Source organism: Linepithema humile, chromosome 6 (genome assembly GCF_040581485.1).
Source record: "Linepithema humile isolate Giens D197 chromosome 6, Lhum_UNIL_v1.0, whole genome shotgun sequence".
In the NCBI taxonomy this organism is placed as follows: domain Eukaryota; kingdom Metazoa; phylum Arthropoda; class Insecta; order Hymenoptera; family Formicidae; genus Linepithema; species Linepithema humile.
The window spans coordinates 25413298-25437122 of NC_090133.1; the positions used below are offsets into that span (position 1 = coordinate 25413298).

Below are 23825 nucleotides of genomic sequence, written 5' to 3' on the forward strand. Positions count from 1 at the left end.
TACTTACGGCGCACGGTGCAACGGGGTGGCGAACGGACGCCTCGCCTCGCCTCGCCTCTCCTCTTCCAACGAGATTATTTGCGGAGTAACGTAAGAAGACCAGGCCGGAGCTACCACGGATTACATCAGAATTCTATCAGCGCCGTCCTATCGCGCGCCCCGCGTGTTGTTATGTAAAGAAAAGGCTCTAAGTCCCTTTTGTTATCTACCCGCGGTGCGCTACATTGCCGCGGATGCATAATAAATCCTTCGCAAAGTTTCTTCGATTTAATCTGCATTATACGGCAACTTTTACGACTTCCACGTGATTCGCGAAAGATGAAGCCATAACGACCATGCTCTCGCGCAACAAGTTTTTTTTTGCCGATAACCCCTCGTAATGGCTAACGACTCCTAACTACACGCGTCGAGCTAACGAAATACACGTCGGCTTTAAGAGCAATGAAGGTTTAATACGCACTTAGATATTCGAGCGCAGATTTTTCTTTATATATATATATATATATATATATATATATATATACACGTCCTAATTTTAATTTAATTTTAACTATATTTTAATTTATTATTCGAGGATGGCAATTCGATCTCGATTCTCGATATATCATTAGCGAGATAATGTGAAAAATATGGCTTAAAGTCTAGTCGGCTCGTAGGTTAAATGATTAAATGAAGATCGTGCGTACGCAGATACGAATATCTATTGCATCAGACCATTAAAATACCTGTTGCCGTACCTGGCATGCGTGTTTGTCAGAAACTTAATATATACGTGGCAATTAATAACGAACATACGGAGCATCTGTACAGCTTCGCAGCCTATAAATTATCTTACAAAATGTCGAGTCTTTAGATGATAATGATAATTATGGTGATGGGAAAAGTAAATGGAACTGGAGATTGTAAATCAAACTTGAAATTATAAATTTGCTTGAAGCAATCATTTCCCGATTTCGTTTATTATTTCCATTAATAATATTCACGCGAGAAATTGTAAGATAAAATGACGAGAACCGATTAAGTAAGTATCAATTGACATAAATTATGGGAGAAAAAGAAATTGTTGTTATTAACGAGATATTTTAGAAATGCTGCAAAGACTTGTAAAGGTTGCGTACTTTGAAAACTCAATTCATTTCTAATTCTTTCCGATATCTATTCAAGCACTTTCTCAATCCCAAGGAATGCCACAGCCAAGCCGTTAAACTTAAGAACTCGCTGCAGTCCTCATTCTTTCGCAATCTTCCAGTTTTCCGCGCAGTCGTTTACGCGCCACGCACACTAATTACATTAAACGTAAAACGTTCATTTACCACGCGCAGCGCGCGCCGTAAATTCGCCGGAAGAGAATAAAGACGCGCTCATGCCGCGAAGCGCAAATTAAAATACACCTCGGAATTGCGCCCGTGCGTTGCAGAAGTGGGTCTTCTCTCGCGAGCATAATCGCGCAACGCGAGGGACGCTGAGCGCGAGTAATGTCGTAATAAGCAAGGTAGATGCGCTCTGCGTGGTGCGCGAGGTGGGCGCGCTCGCAAGGAAAGCGCCCGGGTTTTCTTCCTGCGTGCACCTGCAGCCGCGCTGCATCGGTGTGCGCGACACACTTGCGCCGCGCGAGCTTGCGTACACCGCGAAGAGCCCATGGTGGTCGAGACGACGCACGCCCATGGCCGTAGATCAATGGGACACGCTCCCAACGTATGCCCCGCGACTTTATCGCAACTGTTGTTCATCATAGCCGTGGAAGCGCGAGAGGAGAGGCGCTCGATCGCCGTGTTGGAAAGAAGAAGAGGAAAGGCCCCGGCGATCCGTGCGGACGCACACGACGTTCGCCGACTCGCGTCGTCACCGAGGATAAAGGAGCCGTGGAACGCGGCGAGTAAGAAACACGCGGAAACGCGGTGACAGTTCGTGCCGCGGCTATAACAGCGATGCTATTTTACCGCCGATTTTTTTGCACCTTCTTCCTCCGCCGTTCTCCCTCCCCCCCCCCCCCCCTCTTTTAAATCCGCTATCTCGTTTCGTGCCACTAACCGCCGAGAACAGCGTCGTCGATTGCGGTTGGAGATAGATCGCCGCTGCGGTAAGCGGATAAAAAAATCAACAAGGGGCGGATTGTCGAAAAAATGCCGACCGTGTGTTAGATGGACGACCCGATCGGATCGCGGATTGTCTCTCCGAGTGCGTTTCGCCGAGGGAACGCCTAACGACCGTTGTTTCAATTTTCGGCGGGAGATCAGATAGCGCCTGTCCTTGGGGCAATTACGAATGCGCGTATTGTAGAATCAATGAAGGCACTTTGCGGAACTATTAAACCACTGGAGATTGGACGGTCTGCATACCGAAGCGATTTATGTAGCCGAGGTGCAATTTGGGTTGTGCCTCCGAAATAGCTGTCTTATATCGGGTCTCCCGGAAATGTCAGCTATTTCAATAATAAGAGCAAGTCGGGCATTCCATGTCAAATTATTAAGTTTTCGTTGTGCGAGTGTATAAATAAAGCCGCGTCGCTAAATATAGCCTCTGAGCAAATTCCTTTTGTAAATACCAATAATTAACTGATACATAATCGAACGATTCATTATGCGAGACGACAGGCGGAGATATCGACAGATACATCTAACGATCGATAATCACACGTGTAGCGGGGAATTCACGCGATTTCATTAGCAATTTCATTAATACCTGTAATCTGCAAGTCTTCACGAAACTCTCGTAATCGTACACTGTTTATGACATCCGCTACCACGAGATAGTTAATTAGGGGGAAAAAATTAAAACCCACCGTTGTTAAGTGCGCTGTAAATAACTCGAAAATGCTCTAATAGGATCATAATCGAGCGCAATCCATATTTATGCTCGTCGAGGAATCAACCGCGGTCGCGCAATGCGCTCGGTTACGTGAGAGAATTGCGCGCATCAAACTTTCTTAGCCTAGCGAGGAACGGTTAAACACGTAAACCGGAAACGCATTCCGGGCGATAGCGTTTCGCGTCATCGCCGACCACGCGCGTAAGCTTCACTTAATCCGCTTTAACCACGCGCGACGCGCGAGTGTGTATACACGAAATGTCAAAGAACGAAACAAACAATAACCGTGAGACCGTTTCGGTACTCGCTGCACATTCTTCGTTTTTCTTTCCCTCTCTGCGTATATTAAAATCGGTTTTTTCAATAAATCTTTTTATTTGTTATTTGTTTGAAAAAAAAGCGTGGAAAAAAGACTGAAACAACAGCGAACAGGAATGCACGTGTTTGAAGATTTGCTCGGCGCAAACCCGCGGTTTGTACAGGCGGGATCGCGAGCGCGCGCAAGCGTGCATGACTATTAAGTTTGCAACGGCCACGAAGGAGCCTATTTGAACGGCAAAATTGCCCAGATTAGGAAACATACGCTTCTGAATTTCCATTAACTGTAACAGGAAATGGAGAGGATAGGGAAGAGGGCGAGTGGTAAGGCAGATACCGAGAAGACTAGGCAGCCTATCTAATGCCGATCGCTATCTACGTGCAGGCCGTTGCGAGTAGCGCAACTACCGCGCAACTAATATCTTGTCCGGCGCAAAACCGGAATGCCGCCGAGGGGGATTACAACTTGTATTAATTACGGGCGACATTACGCCGGTCAGATTAGAAATCGAAGGAGAGGAGTCTGCGCCGGTCCCGAAGTCGCGCCGTGAAAGACTCCCGTCGATATATCCCGGTCGCTTCCGGGCCTCCACGCCATTTGCCACTTCTTTTAATTACCGGCGCGCGCGCGCGCCATAAAGATCGCCGCGATCTCTCGCGATGAAAATATGGCAACGATTCCCTCTCGCTCGCGGAATAATAACTTTTCGCGGATAGACCGGCACCACGATGTCCGTTACGATCCTGTTGGCCGCGTCCACGCATCCGCCGGGTCGATAAACTCGACGGGCAAAAAAACCACGAGCGTAGTTTTTCTCTCGGAATTCGATAAGCGTAATTGGTCGTCACGACCGACGCAACTCGTACAATTTAGCTCGGCTTCTTACGCGACACCGGGCTCCGTCGGGAAATTATATTCGATACACTTCGCGCGCCGGGAGATTAGTAAGAAATTAATAGCTCCCGTAATCACGTGCCGCGAGATTACGCGCGATAAGGCACGAATTTATCGAAACTGAATTGTGTTTAATTGATCGGCCATGCGGATAATGTCATTTGGATTCTTGCGCCGAACGTCTCGGCAAAATGTACGCGGTAATACACGACGTGTTATTAATGCAAATTTCCTTCCATCGTTCCGTTCTGGTGCTATTACCATATTATATTGTATTACGAGATCTAGAATGCAACCTATGTGGAAGAGTGGGCGTCGAAAGAATTTCAAGAATTGCATAATTTCTAATGACAATAAATACATCTCGATACGAACGTTTCATTTAAATAGCAAATAGATTCCGATCGTAGAACGAGATATTCTGTAACATATAAATTACAATGATTCGCAATGTATCTTGTATGAAAGGATACTTATTGGAAGTTATTGGCCGGCTGGAGTATTAGACAAATACTCAGGCCATACATTATCGTTGAGTTATTGACGCAAAATTTCTCCTCCGCACTAAGCGATTAACTCTGTGCGCACTGCACAAAGTTTACAGTCGAGAACTACACGAAGTAGCGTAATAGTAATTTATTTAGATCCTCGAAGCGTGCCCACACATAACGGAAGAAACACAGATGAGCCATTAGGAATGCGCATTAGAGACGAACGCCTCAGTCGGAAAGCGGTTTGATTTACAATCCACTGTTTTTGTTACAACATACACCGGTCCTCCCTTCACCTGTCCCACGCATTCCGCGCGCACGGGACGTTGTAACCTTGACTGGAGATTGAAAATCTCCAGTCGAGTCTCTAATTGACTCTGCTCGCTGGAGAGGAAAGCGAGAGGTTGCCGGAGGTCGACAAGAGACGCGGGGTTTCGGGAATTGCTGCGAGATGACGAAGCAGGCTTCTCCCCTTTTCCCTAGATCCTCCCCCCCCCCCTGAATCAATAACCCGAAATAGCATCCCAGCTGTGTTGTGTTTGGCGTATACCGCCGTTGTGCAATGATCGTATTAAAATGATTGTCTTACTCGCTCAATGCGACGAGATTCCTCATTTATGCCGCGCGGTATATTTATCAGTGCCTTTCTCTCGCTTTGTATTAATTCTAAAACTACGCATTTCTATAATCGTTAACCCGGGAAAATCATCCATAATTATCTCCAGTTTTCTCCCTTTTTCACATATAAAACGCGGAAATATATTTGCTGAAATTTTATGTATTTTTGATAAAAAGCGCTGATTACGCGATTAGCGGCATATTTCAGATTTTTCAGGCACAAATTTCTGTGGATTCGGTCCAATTTGAAAAATACATCAGCAGCAAATTCGTCACTCTCGCAAACATCAAAAAGTAAAAGGTCGATTCTCTGCAGTCAACACGAAGGCAGGACTGTCGCTGATTTCAATTTGTGTTGATTTTTGACATCGACAAACAGACTCTTTCCCGTGCCTCCCTGGCTTGTTTATCTTTCTCCCTGTCACCTCGGTTCATTTAATTCTGCCAGCCAAGGCTATTTGCAGCATTACTTGCAAAATATTTCGTGTACATTTTCAACTGCCTATCTTTTGAAAAGCGTTATTTCGTTAGGTAAATCGCGTCTACACGATAGAACATGCATAATATTTAATATTTAGGAAAGCTTACAGATGTTGCCGTAACGGCAACTTGAAATTTCTTCAAAACATCTGAATAAGATAAATCAATATAAGATGGAAATTTTTTGTAACATGAATCAAGGAAAAACGTAAGAGATTGTATGTGCATATATTCGATATGTATTCTACATTTTCGATTGTATATTTGTTGCAGGTAAGCACTTTCCAACTTTTGTAAACGATGGAGGCTAAACAAGGCACGTAAGTTTTTATTTCGACATTAATAGCATGCGTAACACACAAATTTAAAAGACAATGAATAGTATATAGAAAATAATAGCGACGATTGTGAAGAAAATCCGTGATTTCTACTCTTCTGACTCATAAATTTTATAATATTCTTGCACAAGCGAAGCGATAAAAGGAAAGGAATAAAGGAAAGAATAACGATCGCGAAGAAATATTTACTCCGCTTACTTTAAGGACGGATTAAATCTTCACTAATAATTTTATGCTTGGTTTATAAAATGTAAAATGTTTCAGATAGCGAAGAATTCTGCTATAGCAATAGAAAACGCATAAGCTGATACCCTTATTACTTCTGTCGTCTCTTGACGATTTAATGGCACATCTTGCAATAAATTATGTAATAATCTCCTCTCGTGAAAACGTAATTTTAATAGACTTTATCTCCATCCTGTCCATCGCGGAGAGTAAGGAGATAGACGCAAAGAAATAAAATCTGAAATCTTTCTCCACTGCGACGGGGAATCTCTTTTTCTTAGCCGGATTACCCGGCGAGAGAAAAGGATTCTTCGATAGCGGGGATAGTGGTAGATCACCGGAAGATTCGCAAGAAAGGTTCGCCATCGGTCTTTTCCTGTCCACACTTTCCATTTTCCAGAATTACATTTCACATGATAACATTATAGAATAATAGCACGTGAAGCTGAATTGCACGTCGTCCATCTATATCTCGTAATATTCGCTTGTCAATCAATTTAACATTATGCGATTGATATCGTGTCCGGAGAAGAGCGTTGATAATGTAGAAAACAGAACAGGCGTAAAATAAATAAATCTCGACCGAGGCGACTGCATCGTAATATTTGAGTAAATCATAAGCCGCGCGTAATTCCGATTCCGTGGGAAGTAATCGCTCGTTGTTACCGATGTTGTATATATCCTCTCGGGTTACCACATAATTCCACGTTGCGCGATATACGCGCGCGTCGAAAGGAGCGAGCCGAACCGAGGTGGTACATTAACGGATCTTTTGTACACATTATCACGCAATCAGTGAGAGAAAGATTGAGTGCCGGCCCAAGACCATCCTCAGATCTAATGCGGTCGATAATGTTAAGGAAGGAATCCGCGCACGATACATATCTCGCAACTATATTACCTCACGCGTTATCTGCTCCGCGATCCCGTTTCTCTCGGTAGCGCGCGGACGGCGCGGACGGCGCGGACGTAGGGACACGCGCGTGTGCAGGTCGAGAAACGAAACAGGACACCCCTTCCGGGCAAGACACGGAACTCTGCTCCCTTCGCTCCGGCCCGGCGGAAATCGGCGCTTGAGTAAACGTAAGTGCAAGCGAGAAGTGGTGGCGGGCGATAAAATCCATTGAAGAGACTCGGAGATGTAAGTGCGATCCCCGAGCGGTGGACGTGGGGGGGTGGGGGAATCGACAGGTCACGACCTGGACCGCCCGGTCGTAGAACGAATGCAAGCGAGCGGCCGACCGACTCTCCCACATACATTACGAAGTTTCGCCCAACTTTTAGCCACACTTGGACCGTGGTAGTCGGCTTGGTGGCACGGAATCGGATAGCCGCTTGACCTTCTCTCCTCGTCCTTCTCTACCAGTTCAGTCTCCTTCCTTTTTCCATATTAACTCCTTTTGCCTCCCTTCTCCACCCTCCGTGCCGTTTCTCTCGCCCCCGCGTCCCGCGGGAGCGCGCACTTTGGCTCGTTTCTCTCTGCCGGTCGGTCGCGCTTCTACTTCCGCGGTCCTTCCCTGCCGTCCCTCTTCCGCGCCGTAACCTCCCCCCGCAGGTAACGAAAGCGCCAAGGTTTCCGCGGCTTAGTCCATCCTCAAAGATAAAAAGAATGAAAAAGACGAAGGCCGAACGAGGGGGATAAGTAAAGGGAGGAGAGAAAGGGAGGGCGGCGCGGGGGGAGAGCCGGTAATCTCCCAAGATGCCACTGCGACGGACCCAGCCGGAGTCTAGGGAAGTCAAGAACCTCGGCGAGAACGCCCGCGGCCGTTGCCACAATATTTTGCTCGATTACCATCGCAGGAAAAGCTTGCCCGACCGACCCGACTGAAGCTAAGCCGGTGGGGGTGGATGCGCCTCGGCCTTCTGTGCCTCTCGTTAGTATGCTAATTTATCGGGGCATTAAATTTTCGCGCCCCGGCCTTTGATACTGCTCGGAATTTACGTTCTATATTTCAGACTCAAAGTGGATTACCAGCCGCGGCGGATGTACCCGCGCGTATTCGCTCGCTCTCGCGCCGGCGTTTATAAACTTTACCGCAGAGCCGTCCTCTCCCGCTCGCTCCACCCGGCGTACTCCTTCGGTTGCGCGATATTGTTGTTCGGACCGCATCGATCAGCCGACGGAAGTTGACCAGAAACACCATCTGCTGTGTTTCATAACGAAATAATATGATTCATGCCGCTGATACAACGTTCCGAACTTGTCTTTAATAGAGACTCATACTTGTTACGTTGGTGCTAGCACGGCGGAAATAAATGTCTATCGAGGTCAAGCCTTGACTCATAAAAAGCGCATTTATCATAATTCATCATGTCGCGAATAAAGTTAAAAATAGATAGATTTCATGGTAAACTAAAATTTATACTTGATCTAACATATCAAATAAAGGAGATAAAGTTAACATCTCCGGACACGAATCCATTCCTCCAATTTTAAAAGTTATATAATAAACAATGTAAAAATTATCAATGTTGTCGTCAGATATTCAACAATTTTTCATATTATGCATTTTTACTTATTACAAAATTCTGAAAATATCGAATTGATAGACGAGTAGTTTCACCGGAGCGTAATTCCACCGAATGTAATCTGCAAAAAATGCATCGATTCATAATACATTTGTATGTCACATTGTCGCGTCGCGTTACTCCATTCCTGTTACGATTATTGGCATACTAAGAGACGGAGCGCGTACGAGTTCTCATCTGAATATTCGGCATTTGGTCGTACATGATATTCCGCCTCGCTTTCAACGTCGAAAGGAGAGGGGTGGAAGATCGTACATTCGGTTAGTAACTAGCGCGCAGCTGGCGAACCTTGCGAATTCACGGTATTCGCGGATCGGCGGAAGTTGCCGTGTACGCTTCTGGGGCCACGGCGGTGGTTTACGGGCACTTCAAATCAACGCGAGACGAGGAGTCTTGCCAAACGAGGGCCGACCCGCCAGATTCTACCTATCCGGGTCACAGGGGTTATTTCGAAATGGCAAGATTATTTTGCTCCCCGCCATTCTCCGGAATTTCTGACAAGGGACGGACGCCGCAGCTGAATCTGACGTTGCGCGTTTCGTGTGGGCTTTGAGCGCACCAAGCCTAACCCGTGCCTAACGTAGCCTACGAGGCATAGCGTATACGCCGATATACGCTAATTCTCTTAACGTAATTGCCATGTGCATGCAACCCTGGTACACGCGCCGCAGCTGCATATAGATCCACTCTACTTCCCAAACTGTTATTCGATGCAACAGCATGAAACCCTCCGATACCGACGTAAAGCCACTTGATTCTTGATTGCTGATATCTGCACGTCTTCTCGACGTCCTTAAAATTCAATCATCTCCTATTATTAATCTTATCGCGATACACACTTCGCCACACACTTTAAACTTCACGCGTAGGATGGCGATCAATTTTCTTTATGCATGCTACTGACAGGGACTTTTCGCCTACACGAAAATAGCTACCGTTAATCGTGCAATGTAAATATTTTACATTTTAAAAGACAGCCGAAAGAAAAAATTTCAAATAATAGAGGAAAGATTGACTTGAAATTTGTTTGCGAAACTTTTGATACTCACAACGGGCAAAGTTATATTGAATGCGTTCGCAACCGTGTAACCGTGTAGCTTCAATAACAAACAGATCGAAATAAGAATCGCAACGAAACGCAAAGAATTTCTCGACTTTTCAAAATCAATATTGTCGGTACAATTTTTTTTTATTCACCGTGTAAGCGCGTTCTCTTTCCACATAAATACGTCGCACATACTTATGTGAATCTTAGAACCATTTGCGAGTGTCCCTGCGCGCACGACGGCGCTCGCCGCAGAGAGTTGATCACTCGATCACGAAGTGGATAAAGCCGGTGCCGAGCCGCACGCCCGAAAATATACGGCATCTGGAGGAGATTGAACGAGCGGAGGGACGCAAGGTACACAAGAACTTCTACGAAATAACGGGACTCCGTAGGAAAGCCCCTCGGTCTCATCTCCCTTCGCCATCCTTTTCGCTCCCGTTACCGCTTTCCGCTCCCCCCCCCCCCCCCCCCCCCTCGGCCCCCGCGCTCCGTCGGGTATTATATTCCACCCACCGCGAGGATTCCCATTATCGAGAGCAGTCACGACGTATCGTCCGCGGAAGAGCCGGCCCAAGACAGATCGTAACGTATTTCACTTTCTTCCCGAAGGGCTCGGCGGATCTCCTCGTTCCCCCTACCACCGCGCTACCTCCGGACAGATGATGCATGCAGAGGAGATGGTGCACGGGAAGCGAGCGGACGCCTCGCTGCTGCGCCTCGCCTTCGTAGCTCGGGACACGAGAGAGCCCCGGCTAATCGAAGGCGGAAAATCGCGATCGCATTACCCGCGCCGCGCTTCGCGACCGTGCAAGGCTGCTTTACCCTCCGTGTCTTCGCCGCCTCGGCGAGGCATCTCCGCCACGAGGCAGAGAATAATGGCCGCGCGGATCAAAGGGCCACGGAGAAAATTAATAAGACGAATAAAGCCAAGTTTTCCAAATTCGCGCTGATCCGCAATTTTCCGTCATAATTTCGCCGGCAAAGTGGACACCGAGCTTGCGAAAAAATTTGGAGCGGAAAAGAACTTGCGGATTATGCTGCATAAAAATACAGAAATCTCTGACCTGTCGTCTGTTCCTAGGGAATGCAACGTTAACCGCAACCCAGGTCTCGTTGGCCGCGGTTGCGCGCCTCTAACGGGCAGATTGGCTGCTGCCCAAAGCCCCTCTCATCTTCCCGTGCCAGCGTAACCGCGGAAATTTTTCCCTGATTAACGATATAGATTTCGTTATTTTTCCGCGTCCTCCCGCCCGCCCCGCCTCTGGCACCGAAATTTCTTTCCGCCGACGTCGACGTCCTTTAGAAGTCCGTTGTAGCGGAAGACCCTGCCGGCGGAAACTTACGATGAAGGTGCGAGCGCGGAATAGGAGGACGGCCGTCGAGCGGTAACGACGATGCGAGCGTTATGCGGAAGACCCCCGACGCGGTGGCCCCCCTCCGGAGCGTGTAATGTATCCCCGTTATAAGAAAATATTTATCTCGTTATGTAACACGGGTATCCTTCGGAAGAGGCCCTCGTCGTGTAGACTCGACCGTACTCATAATTATATGGTAATAACACGCGCTTTATTACAAGCGTGGCTACGCGATAACAAGACCGATGAAGGGCCGTGAAAAGGACAATGCGCCGCGCGCAGACACGCTCGCATGTTCAAGCATGTTCGTATAGTCATTCGCTTCGTCGTGTAGAAACGGGACATTGTATGGACTCGTAACCACTTCTCAAAATAGCTTCCTCGTCTCCCTCGTTCTCTTTCGCAGAAGTGTATAAATACAGGTGTAATTTTCCGGCACTTGAACGAATCATAAAGCACGAATTGTAAGGACAAGATTAGCCAGGATTGTATCACGGTGAATTTATATCGCGCCTACGTATTTTCACGGCGTCACTGTTGCGCAAGGTTACGAATATGTAGACGTGCACATACACGTTTTTATACCGTTAAACTAGACGTTATCCTATCGCCAAGTATTCTACTCGCGGTTACCGCCAACAAGCGGAAACGTGCGATATCGTATTCCTGGATTCCCGGACGAGACGTGACTTCACGGAGGTGTTAGAGTTTCTCTGCAGTTTGTTATGTCGTTTACTCGGACTGCCTTCTTGATTAGAATGATAATGAGTGTTAGAATGAGAATTGGAGTGTCGTGTAGATGCGATTATAAAGTGTTATACATAAAGACAAAATACATAATACAAAATTTCATATTAATTTTTAAAATGTTAAATAAAGATAACGAGATATAAAACAAATCAGAATCGTGCTGCGCTTCTTTCCAGATATGCTTCCAGAGAGAATTATTAATAATAATATTTGCATCGTAGTAAAATAAATCTGTTTTCTCATCTCTTACATTAACATATATATACAATTTTTACATTTTAATGTGATTTATATATTGATATATAAAATGAAAAACCTGGAAGCCATCTAATTAATGCGAAGAATCATTAAATTATGTAAAAGGATAAAAATTGTTTGCTGCATAGATAAAATATACGATTGGATTATAAATGGCAAAACGATGCAGACAAAATCTATAAAACGAAAGTAACGGTAATGAGATGCCGTTTCATTGTTGCGAAAGAAATATACACGTCGCGCTACGCGCGCATAAAATGATTATGGAAGTTAGGAAAAACGAATGGAAGCGGGGAAAACTAATGTAAAATTACCACCACATAAAACCGACGTCGCGCGGGATAGTGTTATTATTAGATTGATTTACGCGCAAACGGACGTAATGAAATTCCCGGTGAAAAAAGGCGGCGATATAAAGCGGCGGGGAACCTTCAACGAATGTGACTAACGCGTGACGCGCGTTTCATCGTTACGACGAGCGGCTGCCGCGGAATCGCTCAAAAACGACGTGAAATTTACGAAACGTCGCTCGCGTGATGCTGATAAAACGCAGCGTAGAACGTGCAATCGCTCCGCGCCGCAGCACGAATTGGACCGGCGGTATAAAGTGTTCGCCGGCGAACAAAAACGGCTGGCGCGAAAACGGGAAAAGGAAAAAGCCGGGAGCGGTGCTTGGCGCGCGTGTTCCATCATTCTGGACGGGCGACATGTAGGAATGCATACGCGGCCGCGGGGCAAACCGGATGCGCATCTCGGATACGCGCGTAACTCGCGCGCGCACTAACGACGCGCGCGTCGCACTTAACCCCGCGTTATTCTTTCGATTATTATCGTTGTCGTCGTTAAAGATAACGTCGTAATTGCGCCGTCCCGCGTGCGGTCACTCGCTTCCGCGGATCAGCGCGACTGCGCGAGGGTGAACGCGAGCCGCGCGGAAACGAGCCTCCGGGTGTTTCCCCGATAATATTCCGGCAAGTGACCGCGATACAATGGGCGACTTTACTACCATCCCGTCCGATCCGCCTTGCCCGCAGCGTTACTCGCGAGCGTTGAGCGGTGATCGATAACCAGAGTGAATGTCTCCAACATCGCCGCGAGATATGCTACATAGGAGTACATCTACGCGTGTGTACATAACCGTACGCTCCGGGTTGCTATTGTGTACTCCACCTCTGAGTTCGCTGCTTATTCTTACGACTCGCCACTTTCTTAGCTGCGGAGTGCTCTTCGACGATACTTATTTCGCGATAGACGGCTGCCGAATCAATGGCGAATGGTCCCAACGGTAAAGAAAATATCCGCACACACACACACACACACACACACACACATAGAGACGTACGCGAAACCGCACCGTGGGATTGCAGCTTTTATTGCGTTTCAAGGTTTGTTAGCATTGGCCCGTGGCGAAACTCGTTTCCCTCCCGGATCTCTGTCCGCTTTATCATCCATCTTCATTTCTTGCCGCTCTGGTGGCACAACGCTCGCCCCGCTCCGCCTTATACGGATGCTCCGTGTAAATATTCGAATGATGAAATTAAGCGATCAAGACCGTTCGGATCCCGCCGTCGCTCGGCTTCTGAACGGCGGTGGATCATCAAACTCATCAGAGCGCGTGCTGAGAGAGTGTTCGCGTCTATGTAAACAATTTGTGTGTCTGAGCACACCGAGGCGAACGCGCGCGCATGTGTGTGTGTGTGTGTGTACATGCGGTTTCTCGCCCCCATATTGCACAAGTAGTATTGAACGACCCGCCTGAAACGTAGCGGAGAGAGATAGAGCGGTTGGTGGATACAGACAGGGGGTAGGGTGGTAAGAAGGACGAAGGACGGAACACGCCGTTTCATTTGTTTGGTGTTCCTCCGGGGTATTAGAGAACGTGCCGGCGATACGTGGTATCCGTATAGACACCACCACCTAATAGAAGCAAAGCAATCTGATGAAACCAATAAGCGTGAAGGAATGCGGGCGCCTGCTCCTCCCTCCTTCCTCCCCTTGTAGTCTTGCCCCTTGGATGCCGCGCTTCTTCTCGCCTCCGCCGCTCCGTATCTCCGCCCGTTCCTCCACAAACCTCCCGCGCGTCCCTCTCCCCCTTTGGCTACCTTCGCCCTCGGTCCTCTTATTCCGATCTTGGGAGATCGAATACCTGTGCAAACTTAACGAAGGCGGGATAGATGGACGACGGCGGATCTCCGCAGGGTGGGATGAGCAGGGGGAAGGGGGGGGAGGGGGGAGGAGGGCCGGATAATCACATGGTTCGTGTCAACTTGGGTAACAATCAAGAGGGAAGGTCCAATTTGGCGAAGAATTTCGTGGGGGGCAGCGGAAAAAAGGATCGCGTTGGTTAATTAAACCGGCCGAAAATTAGCGGGGTAGAGGTTCTGCATCGCGTCTCACCAATTGCTCGTTTTGCATCGATTTATAAATCATGGGCTGAAGCGCCTGTGAGAAGAAATAATACGCGAAGCGCTCGGGAAAGGTTCGCCTGTTTGACAAATCTTTTCATAATAAAACCAGCGAGAGGATCGCTTGGCCGATATTAAAAATTACGCTAAACATCGTCTGCGAGTTGGTTTAGCGGACGCGTAGCGCACGTAATACAAAGATGCAGATGGATATAACCGACAGCGCGCGATTACTGTGCCTGTCGTTCCCTTTTATCCATTCGAATCCGGGATTAATCTCTCGTCTCTTTGTTGAAAAGGTTCTTTTACTACTCGATGTAGCCGTTCCTTGAGTAAAGCGGAGTAAAGGGCAAAAGGAGAATAAGTAAAATAAGGAATAGAAGATAGAGAGACGGGCGGCTTCCTGTCCCCAGAACCCGCAGAATCTATCTTCTCTTTATTCTCCTTCATTCTTCAAGAATGGCATTTTTTATGCGCTTCGACTACCGACTGAGACTCATCCCGTATGTTATTTTCTTCGTCGCGTGTAAAAGGCTTACGTATACGAGCGCGTGTTCTGTGCGAATGCCTCTCGATATTATTTAACAATATCTCGAGAAAATCGATCATCGTTTTTCGCCAGTGACTCTTCTTTCTCGAAATTGCACATACGTCTCTTTTCATTCTCCGATCATATAATTGTCCGTTCTTACGTATCAAGATGAAAATCTAACGGATAGAAGTATATCCCGCCTCTTTTGTAATTTCTCATTCTTCAGCGTAGCACATAATTTCCCCTCTGAAAACTACAATCTTTGAACAAGTAATCGTTAACAAGAGCACGGGGAAAAGTCGAAAGCAATAACGTTTTACGGAAATATTTTAGAAATGTGAACTTCGCAACTAATGAGATTGAGTCTGCTGAGCTTGAGCGAGTAGTTCGGCGTACGGTGAATCGATCGAAATATGGGTGGTAGGTGGGGGAAACGGTCAGCCATCAATGCGCACTTCTTCAGCAACGATAAGGGCCGAAATCGCCGGATAAGATTGCTGATAAAGACTGAAATCATCTCTTATTTTAAACAATGCACGAAATCTTACTTTAATATCCGTTATTGCTTGTGATAGCGATACATGATACGGATATAATATTATAGAAGCTCTTCCGTACGATGGTCACAAGGATAATACGTATATTAAGACACGTCTGCAATCTAACTTGGGCGAATAGACGCTTGGTCTAATTGGCCGACGTGCATCGAAGGCAAATCAGCTACACTTCTTCACTATTCACGGCTGCATTATTATACTTAAAACCGTCTTGCGTGAAGTTGCGCTACAAAAGCGTGACGACGGTATATGCCGCGCAGATTTCATTAAAGACGAAATTAAAAAAATAAATTTTGTAAATTCTCGTGTATTCCGTTTCCACTTAACTCCGGTAAGCTTCGGTTTTCTCTTTGTCTGAAAAGTATTTTGCAACTCATTTTTACGCAATATTCGCATTAATGTATATTATGACCTTGATTTTATCTTCAAACGAGATTGTTATTTAATTACTATACGATACATTAAAGTATTCAATAATCGGCGCGGAGTTTGATTAAGCGCGCTTAATAGGCACGCGGCTGCCCTGATTATTCCCCGCTTCGGAACGGCGAGCATAAATCGAACTTCGACACGTAGTTACGCACCGATCATATTAACGATCGTTTCGCCATATTTCCTACGTGCTTAAAGTGCCGGCAGCAGCAGCGGCAGCAACGGCAGCGCGAGACGCAGCTCCGAGAGTCCGTGCTCGCCGCATCGCCGATACAGTGTAATTTCACGGTGCCGTCGATGCAATTCGCGCTTTCGATATGCCACAATTTCTGCGCGAACCGTTATATGAATTACGGCGTGGGTAGGGAATCTGCTCTGAATGGGGAGCACGGGGTTCCCTGGATGCGAGCGTATGCAACAACGAGCGCGGACAAATGTAATATGTATGGAGAGTGTGTTTGTCGTGAACTATGCTGATGTGAACTGGCCGCGTGTGTGAAAGGAGACACTGCGGCGAAGAAACCTCGCGATGAAATACATGCACATCGGTAAATAGACGCGTTTATTCCGTGTGAAATATTTCACGTTACAATTAAAGTGCGATAGAAGTGAAGAATATTAAGAATAAATCTCGATACATATAATAAAAATAAAAATACAACAATGAACATAATACTGAACGTGAAAATCTCTGTACTCCATTGCGAAGAACTGTACACGCGATCGCATTGCTTTTGTTGCGCGAGGTATAATTGTGTTTTCGAATCCTGTTTTATTCCCGTATAAGCGAAACTTTTTTTTATCCCGGTATAATCAATCGTCCGTTGAGAATAGTCGAGCCGTAATACGCGAGATGGTTATTCATAGTTTTGATTGGGCGCGCGGGATCGGCGTATTTCTCAAATCGTTTCTCATGGGTTCGTCAGCGTAATCACCGTCGTTACGTTTACTCCGCCGGGAGCGGAATACGGATGAAAGAAAAATTCATTCGGCACGTAAACTTGGCAAATAAACTTCGCCCTTGAACATCCTCGCTTTACATCGCTGCCTTCTTTTTCCAGAGAAATTCATAATACTGAACTCCTACGGGAATATGCTGATTTTACGAGCGCGCTGTTATGTCGGCGTCGGGCAATATTTTTCGAAAATTGTCGGAGCCGTAAAGTACGTAATCGCGACTCAATTTTCACTTTGAAAGGAACGCCCATGCTGGGCTCTTCCCATTTTCCCTTTTCCTTCTCCGTTCTCTTCGATATGCATCCTCCCTGTATTTAATCGCGTATATCCTGCCGCTTCGCCATTATTTCGTGCTTTGCACATTACTTTCTCCCTTCTTTCCTTTTTACGCGTTTTATTAAATGACGTCTAACTATCTCGACGGCTATCTTCCACACTTGTGCGATGGATTATGATCTCCTTAACAGAAAGAGAGATCGCCGCAGAAATGAGCGAGGCGGTGGAAGGCTTATTAACGAGATATTATGAAACTATTGTAACTAACTACATCGTTAGAGTATAGTTAAGTAATAGTTATTTGTTAGAAAGATTGTTAAATGTTAACATTTCAAAGTAACAAAGTGCGAATTTCCAGCGCGCTTGTATCGCGCATTTAATGTTAATAAGGATAATAATCTCAATTTATGGGATGAATGATGTTAGTGAGAATTTTTTCGGAAAAAAATCAGACAGTTTCGAGCAATTGAGAACGAATGGGATAAAGGACATTTGAGCGTAAGAATTTGACAAGCGTTTTCAAAGCTATCGATAATTGTTATCGCGCGATCGTGAACTCGAAGCGCAGAAAGATGAAAGAATAGCAAGGAAGCTTCTATTGGCTGAAAGGATGCGATAGGAAAGGAAGAGCGCACGGTGAAGACGCGCGTCACACATCATCGTGCAAACAAGCGTGGAAAAACGCCCTCGAAGTCAATTCGGTGCAGCGAAGGCGGAGAACGAAGCGTGGAAAGGACGTTCCGTCAGCCGCGGATGCATTACCTTCCGCCAGGCGTCTTTTACGACTTTTTGGGAAGTCACAACAAAGTTCGACAGCGAGTTTCGCACAATGGTTCTTCGCTATCGTCCCCGCCTTCTTTCGTCGGACCTCTCATTTCTTCCGACTCGTTTCTACAGACGTGCCCCGGCATTGTCTTTGCGCGTCGTCGAATGTCCGCGTTGTTCCCGTAAATACGACCGGCCGACACCAAATCCTTTATGCCGATTATTCTCAATAAAGTTTCCGAAGCTGTTCGTTAAACTGTTTTGAGATTGCTGCGGCGCCGACGTAATTCAGTTTCGAGGTTTAATTTCGTTAAGAAGAGAGTCGGATATACACTTCGATTCGAGTCGACCAGACACGTGGGGCTGCTAAAATGAACTTTCGAATCTATATATTGAATCTATATATTGGATTTCTACCTTTCGAATCGTTTCCGATGATAAGAGTAGATTTCCGCAGAAATGTGATTCGAGATCTGTATAAAAATATCTGGATATCGTAGATCAGGAATTGGAAAACTTGGAGAGCAATATTCGTACTTTCTAACAATGTATTCCGATCATTTAGGCAGGAAATTGATAACTTAATAAACACTAGCATTTTGTCGATAGCATAAAGACAATTTATGTAATTTTCCCAAATACACGCAGTACTTATGAAATCTACATTGTATTCCATAATCGAAATTATATATTTTTTACTAATTTTTTTTTAATTAACAATTATGTATTTGATGAAATATAGGATGTATCTTTCCATTTCATTGAATTTATATAATTTAATTTAAAAAATTGACGTCAATCCGATGGGTTTCATTTAATTTCATCAATTTCAATTCATTTGATTCATAAAGTTGATTTTACTTTATGCTATCGAGACTCTAAACTTTTACTTGATTTTATACGTTTAAAATTATGTCCACTTCATCATCTAAATCCTTAATAAACACGGATGATAAAAGGAGAATTGTATCAGTAATATGTTATAAAACGAACCCATAACACTTCTCACGCTCTAAAACGCGCATTATCTGCATTTAAGGCGCGCATAAACTTCACACGGTTCTCTCCATTTCCTTTTATTTCACCCGATAATTTCGCACATCTCGTTGACGATTCACGCGGTTAACGCGGGTCGTACAAGTGTCGAGGCAAACCGGTACATCCTTCGCGCGCAACTTAGTACAACATATCTCCCCTTGAATCATCTCAACAACACGCGGACGTACGACTCACCGATTACGAAAACGGCGTCGAACGGTTATTCGGAGCGTCCGAAACGATCGTCGTCGGCTCAGCAGCCATCATCAGCGCCGAGTAACCTTAACGCGCGAGAGTCGATGCTGACCGATAATAATATTCCATTACAACAGCAGGACCGTGCATCACCGATCGTCACGCTGACTCTCTTCGCGTACCGTCCACGACAGCGATAGCATCTACATGAGGCGTTAATTACGTACCGTCCTACCGCGTTACGCTGGCACTCGGGATATCTCGCGGTGGCCGAACGAAGACGAGGGAACCGTCAACTCGATCTCTCCTCTTTCCTCCCGCTGCCTACTATGCCGTTCGCGCTCCCACCGACTGTCTTCCCTTCTCAAGATCGCGGGCCTCTATCGCGAGACGCAAACACAAGATCAAATTCCAACGTTTATTCAGACTCGCCGCCGGCGCGCGATCTTCGGATCCTTTCTATCTCGCGCCGTTACAAGATAGGAGGAAGACAGATGCGCCGGGATGGTATGAGGAATCGTCTGTAATATCGAACGTACAACCGTCTCGAGCGACACCTTTAAACCGGTATCCGACGTTCCGTGACGATGGATCAACCTTGGAATGATCGAGATAGTTATGGATACGAATAAATAATACATGCCAAGCGCATCCATCATTCGTCATTGCAATAACTCTTGAATATTTTTACTCGAAGGTAAATAAATTCCGAATTAAGTTTTTTAATTCTTTCAAAGATGTCAAAGATTATTCCATTGTGTTTCTTTTTCAATGTCTTATTATAGATTTTTCACGATTTATCCTTTCGATTTATCGGTTATTATTTCTTTTTATACACGGCTCCGAAGGATATTACATGTGTCTTAGCCAAGGAAATTTGCGCACACATTCCGTGCAATTATTCAAGAATTATGAATGAATACGCATCTCATGTTCGACTCGGAGATGTATGGAGTTACCCATTTCCGTACTTCAATACCGCGCTAACTTATACCTCATGTGTAAGGCTGCAGCACTGTTATAAACACATTCTGTGTGTCAATTGGCTTGATTCTAGTGCCTGTGCGGAATAGGTAATCTGCGTGTTTCAATTATAAACCTAGAGCTACACACGAGATGTAGCGTGCGTGTACCACGGTGTGAGCGTATTCCGCGCTTTACCTAGGCTCGGAGATACGCGAGGAATTGATAATTTGCAGTTTCTAACGAGACGCCTACTGGATTATACGTATGGCATGATTCTATAAATGGATGTTCTGTATTCCGCGTAATCGAATATTTTCAGCTACGTTATTTTAACCAATGATTGCAACCGCATCACCCGTGATTTTACACGGCCGATAAGCGACGCCCGAGCGAGTTTCAGGCAGTATTATCCGAATATTCTTGGAATCTTGCGATCGAAAAAAAAAAAGAAAAAGAAAAAGGAAAACCGTATGGCATGGAATTAATTTAGCGTGGGCTATGCGCATCCTAGCGACAGGCAATACATGAGAGAAACAGCAAACCATCGGACGAGAAAATAGCTAGTGACAGATTCAGTCGATGGAAAAGAATTGTGCAGCGGGTGTCGAAGCATTTTACCGCAAGACGAATATAGAAGCTCCACGGTCTTCTCTCCTTTCACGGCGATTTCAGCGAGCACTGTCGGTTTGAGTGACTGAAATTCCGTTTGATCATTCGTAGTTTAAAGCACGTTTCGTACGTACTTTTTCGCAAACGCGAGATATACTTTCTCACTCACTCGATTATTAATGATGAGATAAAAACGCCGATCAAGCGCGAGCTTAAGTAAAATATCTCAAATAATATCAGATGGAAAATCTTGTCTTTATTGCGGTGAAAGGTGATCCGGCGTACCGGTAATAAATTCCCAAATATCTAGGATCGAGTAAAACCCAGGATTACAAAGAGCAGTCGTAAACTTGCTCGGGTGAACTCGAGTAATGTTACCTTATCTGCACTAAGAGCGATTCTCATTAACCCGCCGTCGCGCCATTACGCGCTGCGGAAAATGCTCCGTCTCTCTTTAGGCGAAAAGTTAGCCGACATATTTGGTATTAAAATACTTATGCATCACTTACCGCTGTTGTTGTATCGCTCGACCCTCGCTTCCGGATCCTGTAACAAACAAACAAGTTTTTCGTTTAGAAGATATATCAGCGAAGAGAGAATATGCGAGTTTTACTTTGCGTATACACCATAAGTTTCTAAACATTTATCTTCCAAGAGGTATCGTTTATCGTATTCAGATGCGACACGACCAACAATCCGGAATTAAACGAGTAAAAATTGTAGCATCGAGTTATTAAAATTGTCATTTCTTCTCGCATAATTGCTATTCCGTTCGCATATGGAAATATTCGAGCGGCGCGAACGCGTAAAAATTCAAACTCTGTCTTATCAAAGTAAGGAATAAGCGACGTCGGTGCGCTGGCGAACTTTGTGATATGACGTATAGTCCTCACTCTACCAGTCGCACGAGTGTGGGATACCGAATTTAAATTCTTTTCGCAGTTCCCTGGGAATCCGCCTTGGAAAACGAGCGATGGGGACGGGGGTAGAGTGTGCGACTGCAGAGAGAAATATTAATTCCAGGTCTTTCTCTCGCCCGCGTCGACGTAAGGAGTCGCGGACTATGTGTGGTGCTACTCATATTCCGAGTACGTAGTGGTAACGGACCCATGAGAGAGAGAGGCAGCACGGAGGTAGGAGGGGGACGAATAAATTTCCGTCCCGTGAGTCGGTAATGGAAGAAATGGCGGGGGCACGCGTGGTCGGGTTAACAACGCGCACGAGGGTGGATTGTTAAATCCGGAGGGTAGGCCCGGACAACGTGAGCGCAGTCGCTCATACGAAAAAACACGCGCGGCCTTATCGATATTTCAAGCGAGCGACGTAACAGTCGAAGGACAACAGTCAATCAAATAATTGAGAAAAAAACCTTTTCGGAATAACGAATTAACGCGATTTATAATGGATAAATCGTTATTTTGCGAAAAAATTATCAATCAGCAATGAGAAATAATTTCCATCTTGTAAAAAAACTGAAATATGAATAGCTTTATGCAAAATAAGTTTCAGAAATATCAATAAAGTATGCTTCGACATTCCTCGAAAATTGATTTACCGTGAGAATATTCTGAATTTTTTCATTCGTATAAATATTTCTTTTTTTTTTTTCTATTTTCAATTATTGCACACTGAGCAATTCTTTGAGTTCGATCTTTGGCTATCACCTTCTATACGACCTTTGAATTTTGCAAATCGAAGCGAGTCGAATATCTTGAAATGTCAATGCAATCGCATCGGGTTGCCAAACGACTCTTTTTCTTCCTTTCTCTCCCTCTCTCTCTCTCTCTCTCTCTCAACTATACTATGCGGGTGGCGTACGTACACGGTCGCCAGTAGTGGAGGACGCAGAAATGCAGCGGCGCGATGCGGTCAGATTCGCGAGTAGTTGAGCCGATTGCTGACCGCGTGCATTTTGCGGACAATGCTTTCCGGGAAACGTATCCTGGATCCAGTTTTCCCCTGCGGGAGCGGGATGCGGGGACAAACGGTCGAAGAGATAGCGCCGGCCCCCTGCACATCGGCTGCATCGTCATTCGATGCGTAACTACATCCAATTGCTACCCGACAAACCTTCCTGGGAATTCAGCGAGCCGTAGAGCAGCGGCCGTTGCTGGCTGCAGCGCGGCGCGCAGGGGAGACGACGAGCCGAGGAGCGAAACATCGGCGACGGCGGAAGGGAAAGGTGATGGACGAAGAATAAGAGAGGCATTACACGCAGGTAGGCTACGGCTTGCAGCACAAAGTGCAGCGAAACAGCTTGAACGCCTACCATTTGCCGAGTGACATATGTTCGGAAGGGAAAGCCGCTCGGACGCAAGGACGACAGCGGCGGATATAAAATCCATCACCGTCGCTTCAACGAGTGACTGTCGGTCGATACGACGTCATCGCTGTCGCCGGCGTCGTCGCCGTCGTTCGAGCTCTATCGACACTTGGGTATCTTTATTTTTCTCCGCCGCTAGGTTTTCTCCGCCTCTTCGCCGGCTCTTTAATATCGCCCTAACTATTTACTTCCTCGTTCGCCACTCGATATCACCAACGGCACGCCGCATAAACCATCAACGCCTCGACGTAACGACCGGCTTTATTACCGCGGATGCGCGGTTTGTCATTAGCGATTTTACTGTTTAACATGCATAAGAAACGATCCGACCTCTAGTTTATCCGGTGGAAGTCGCGTTATATCACCGGTAGTTATTAACTAATTGAAGTTATTATTTCACAGTCGTAAAGCAGACAAGGAAGGGGGGGGGGAGGGGAGGGCATCCTCCGACTCCGGGACAGGCCTTCTTTATCTGGTCACGACACGATGCCAAGCCGGGGGGGCCGAGACACGCCTCGCGGAAGGACCGCGCGGCGAGGGAGATAGTAGAAATGGGACTTGACCGTTCAGACATCGCGCCTTCTCGTCCCTTTCGATCTATTATACGGTCGGTACACGACGCGCTCTCGTCGTGCGGTACGTACAGCGCGGCAACGG

The 23825-nt window shown here is 46.0% G+C and overlaps 2 protein-coding genes across 3 annotated transcripts in view; one reads left to right on the top strand and one right to left on the bottom strand.

Moving 5' to 3' along the window:
* Nucleotides 1-6018, top strand: part of LOC105677049 (autophagy-related protein 16-1) — a 260615-nt gene extending 254597 nt beyond the window's left edge. Inside the window, exon 10 of the mRNA XM_067357545.1 lies at nucleotides 5884-6018. Within this exon, the coding sequence (XP_067213646.1) occupies nucleotides 5884-5907 (24 nt within the window). The 3' untranslated portion in view covers nucleotides 5908-6018. The remainder of the gene's footprint in view (nucleotides 1-5883) is intronic.
* LOC105677048 (uncharacterized) overlaps nucleotides 1-23825 on the bottom strand; it is a 278448-nt gene that overhangs the window by 105420 nt on the left and 149203 nt on the right. For both annotated transcript variants that reach the window (XM_012375378.2, XM_067357540.1), the window contains one exon: nucleotides 21355-21391. The gene's annotated coding sequence lies outside the window, so the exon portion shown is untranslated. The remainder of the gene's footprint in view (nucleotides 1-21354; nucleotides 21392-23825) is intronic.